A 4,389-nucleotide genomic window follows, 5' to 3' on the forward strand; every position below is an offset into this window, starting at 1 on the left:
ATGGGATGGGATGGGATGGCCTTCACCCAAAAACTGGAAATGCCAATTCACTCCCCTTTATCCCCCTGAACAGGCTCTGCCACCATCTACAACTACAATCTCTCGGAAATTGGAGACAGGGAGGAGATCCGGGGAATGATCGGGATTTGCCCGCAGTTCAACACACAGTTTGAAGTCCTGACAGTGAAAGAAAACCTGAAAACTTTTGCAGAAATCAAGGGCATCAGGTCCCAAGAGGTGGAGCAAGAGGTGAGTTTCTGCTCCCCACAATCCCATAAAGTCTTCTTTCCACCTGGATYTTCTGMAAATTGAAGYTCCAAGCYCCATCCARCCTGGCCTTGGRCACTGCCAGGGATCCAGGGGCAGCCACAGCTTCTCTGGGCACCCTGTGCCAGGGCCTCCCCACCCTCACAGGGAAGAATTTCACCCTAATATCCAATTTAAACCTGAATCTACCCTAAAAAAAGGACAGAGGAACAACTCCTGCTGAGAATGGGCATCCTCGTGCTGTTCTAGGTGCAAAACATTCTGGAACTGCTGGATATCAGCAACATCCAAGACACTCAAGCTGAGAAACTGAGCGGTGGACAAAAAAGGAAGTTATCCATTGGAATAGCCATGCTTGGAAATCCCCAGGTAAAGCAGCAGGCATGAAACACAGGGAATATTACAGTCCAACAAAACTAAAACCTTGGGCATGTACTTGACGCTGAGATTTCAGCACTTTCTTTGAAGTGCTCATAAGTAGAATGAATAAATGTCATAATTTGTTTTGTTTTTTAATTCCTGATGCATCTTTCCAGTTGAGTTTTGAAGCAGACACAGAGTTCTCCAATCTCTCACACCCCCAGAACAGCCACCCTTGTCTGAAAGCCTCACTTGGCTYTTTTGCCTTCAGAACACCAAACCCCAAAGGTGCTGTGGCAGCAGGGAATGTGTGATTCCATCCTTCCTGCAGGTTTTGCTCCTGGATGAGCCCACGGCCGGGCTGGACCCTCTGTCCAGGCACCARGTKTGGAGCCTCCTGCGGGAGCAGCGCRCGGGGCGGGCGATCCTGTTCAGCACCCAGTTCATGGACGAGGCYGAYATCCTGGCAGGTGAGYATGGGTATCCCTGGAGCACAAAACCCCAAAAAGTTGGGATGATTGCTTTTCAACACAAATTCCTTTGGTTTTTTCTTTCTTTAGACTGCAAGGCTTTCATCTCGCATGGGAGGCTGAAATGCGTCGGCTCTTCTCTGTTCCTGAAGAAAAAATGGGGGATTTGTTATCATTTAAGGTATCTCACTCAGCCCCAAAAATTGTGTCTGGGGATGGGCATRTGCAAGGGTACACCAGAATTAATAAATCCCTAGAGCAGATGTCATCAGAGCAAGCAAATTAACACAATTAATATTCAGTTACATGAATTGAAACAGCAGTAAGAGCTAGAGTTAGGGTTAATTAATCTAAAGTAAGRAATTAATGAGGAATGCTGGAGATTTCTTTTCATGCATCCATGAAATGGTGGTTGTTGTTTGTCTGGGTTGTTTTTATTCTAAACCTGAGTATCTGTATTTTTTTTCCACACAATAGGATCCACGTCAGTGAGTCCTGTGATTTGGAGAACGTGACATCCCTGGTGAAAGGGTACATCCCCAACGCCACATTCTCAGGACACAACCAGTATGAACTCAGATATAAACTGCCTCTGGAAAACGTGAATAAGTTCCCAGGTAGTGTATATGAAAATAATTGAGAATTTTCCGGAGTAAAAATAATCACAAATGTGGGGAAGGAGAAATGCAAAAGGGAGATTTTCTACAGGAGTCACACCAGGACTTCAAAACTGTCTCACTTTGGGTTTTCCTCAYAATTTTATCACATATTTAAGATCAAACTGTGCAATAAATGCTCTATTACTGTTTGCAGTGGCAAACTCATCAGGCTCAGCTGGGCCGTGTGTTACTGAGAGTTCAGTTTTCTTTCTGTTAGATGGAAAGACAGAGATAAAATAAAATCCCACCTGATTGGTGCCACTCTGTGCCCATTCCTCACTGACTGTGCCCATCACTTCAGCCTGATTATCCCACAGAGGATGAAAAAAAGTCTGAAATGTTGGTGCTAAGCAGRAAAACACCTTCCATGGGTGATGGGCATGGGGTTTTGTGTTGCCCCACACCTGTGTCCCCGCAGTTCATCACTCTGGCGCTGACTGTTGTCTCAGCCACACCAGAGCGCCCTGGAGATCAATGTTCACACCTTTGTTTCATCCCTGTCCCACAGATCTGTTCAGTGGCCTGGACAGCTGCTCTGAGCAGGGAATTGTCACCTATGGAGTCAGCATGACGACCCTGGAGGACGTGTTCCTGAGGCTGGAGGGAGACGCCGCGGCCGATCAGGAAGGTACGAATTTACAACGCCCAACCAAAGATATCAGCTCCCCCACAGAAACCTCCAAAAGTGGCTCTGAAATGTTCATAAATCCTAGCCTAGCAGCTGTTTTTAGACTGAATGTTCACATGGAATCTCTCTGCAGATGTGCACGGCCCTGGGGAGGAGTGGGCAGAGCGATGTCCCGACGAGGCGCGGCCGAGCTCCCTGCTGCTCTCGGACACCGGGAGGGCGTCGGTGCAGGGCTGGGCTCTCTGGAGGCAGCAGGTCTCTGCCATGGCTCGGGTGCACTTCCTGAAGCTCAAGAGCTCGGTGAAGAACCTGCGCTCCATGTGAGTACCCAGGGGATTCTCTCCTGGAGGATTGGAACCGGACATGGGGACAGTTCCACACCCATTTCAATGAGAGTTTGGGTTCATGGATGAGAGCTCTTGGTTATCTGCACTGGCTGGGAATGATCTTGGTTATCTGCATTGACTGGGAATGATCTTGGTTATCTGCACTCAGAGGAGGGGAAAGTTTTTTCCTCCCCCAGTGCCAGCAACACAAAATCTCCCTTTTGTGCATTTTCATTTCCATGCTGAATAATTCATGTAAGAGAAACCCATTATCTTTCCAAAGAAAAGAATCATTTACAAATACTTTTATATCAAATGGAGGAAGTTTTAAAATAAGTCAGTGTGTACAGAGAGTACTATCAGGCTTCCTCTGCATTTCTATTTTTTTTTTTTAATTTTCTCATGTTTGAACTCATTTGGCCTCATTAAGTTCAAGCTGACATTTCCTGGTGTGGCATAAGGAACTAAAGGAAGATGCTGATTTATGAAAACCTTGTATCTAAAGGAAGTCTGAAAGGCATTTCATGGCCCTAAAATGTTGAGCGCTCCAGATCTGAGGTCCTCTCCCTGCTACTTTTCGAATCATTTGGTGAATGATCAAAATTTGAGATCTCTGGAAATGAAAGTCTCTGATTGTCAGTGACAGGGCCTGAGGGAACGGCTGGGGTTGTGTCAAGGAAGATTTTAGGAAAAGATTCTGACCCCAGGGAATGGTCCTGGCCCCAAAGCTGCCAGATCCAGGAATTTTTGGACACCATTCCCAGGGATGCCCAGAGTGGGATTGTTGGGGTGTCTGTGCAGAGCCAGGRGYTGGACCCAATGACCCTCGTGGGTCCCCTCCAGCTCAGGAAATTCTGTGTTTCTACGAAAATTGCAGAAGTTTTTCTCAAGACTGTTGAGTAACCTGAACATCACCAACGGTTTCCAACACACGAATGCATTCTGAGCGCATTTCTGCTGAACGTTTGTTTTCAGAGTGTCTATTCATCTCTTTCTCAATATAGCCTGCTGCTCTATGCGGTTTTTCTGCTTCCTCTGGTGTTGCAACTGTGCTTGGTGGCTGGCTGGCAGAGCGTGAGCGCCTGGCAGCTCTCCCCTGCACGTTATTTCTCACCCTCGAAAAGGACATCCTACCTGGAGCCCACCACCCTTCTGGTCTACAACGACACAGGTGAGGGCAGAGAGCTCTCCTCATCCTTCCCTGGGCTGGGCTTCTCTCTGCTCCACAGGAAATTCAGGACAGAGCAGGTGGATGAGGACATAGAGGATCCAAGGCGGGGATGAAGGTTTTAATGAGGGAAGAGAGTTGGGATTATCTTTATAGGGTTGTGAGTGAAACCTATTGTGGCTCCAGCAGCTGGTGAGATCCCAGTGAGAGATGTGGGAAAGGATATCAGAGCAGATGGGATTAGATGGGGACATGGGTCTGTCCCTGYCACAAWTCCAGGTCYCCATCCAAGCAATTTTGGAATSTGGGATTCTCAAAGCAGGCACCACKCTCYRGGCTCACTAATGCTGAGCCAAATTCATGGGCTGTTGTCAGAGTTTCACCATCAGCATTCCCGTGAGTGGGTTTTATTTCGTGTTATTTGGCCAGAGAATGGCACTGGTATCTTCATCAGACAGCCCCAAAGGAAAATTCATTTTGTAGCATCTTCGAAAAGGCAGGTAGAAAAAAA

The 4,389-nt window shown here is 47.3% G+C and overlaps 1 protein-coding gene across 1 annotated transcript in view; it reads left to right on the forward strand.

Moving 5' to 3' along the window:
* LOC130584172 (ABC-type organic anion transporter ABCA8-like) overlaps window positions 1-4,389 on the forward strand; it is a 23,906-nt gene that overhangs the window by 8,984 nt on the left and 10,533 nt on the right. The window contains 9 exon segments of the mRNA XM_057383990.1: window positions 51-249; window positions 517-636; window positions 959-1,097; window positions 1,188-1,278; window positions 1,575-1,714; window positions 2,265-2,384; window positions 2,518-2,704; window positions 3,715-3,881; window positions 4,308-4,378. Of these exon segments, the coding sequence (XP_057239973.1) occupies window positions 51-249; window positions 517-636; window positions 959-1,097; window positions 1,188-1,278; window positions 1,575-1,714; window positions 2,265-2,384; window positions 2,518-2,704; window positions 3,715-3,881; window positions 4,308-4,378 (1,234 nt within the window).

Source organism: Malurus melanocephalus, unplaced genomic scaffold, assembly GCF_030028575.1.
Source record: "Malurus melanocephalus ecotype Western Australia unplaced genomic scaffold, MMel_1.1 scaffold_672, whole genome shotgun sequence".
NCBI lineage: Eukaryota > Metazoa > Chordata > Aves > Passeriformes > Maluridae > Malurus > Malurus melanocephalus.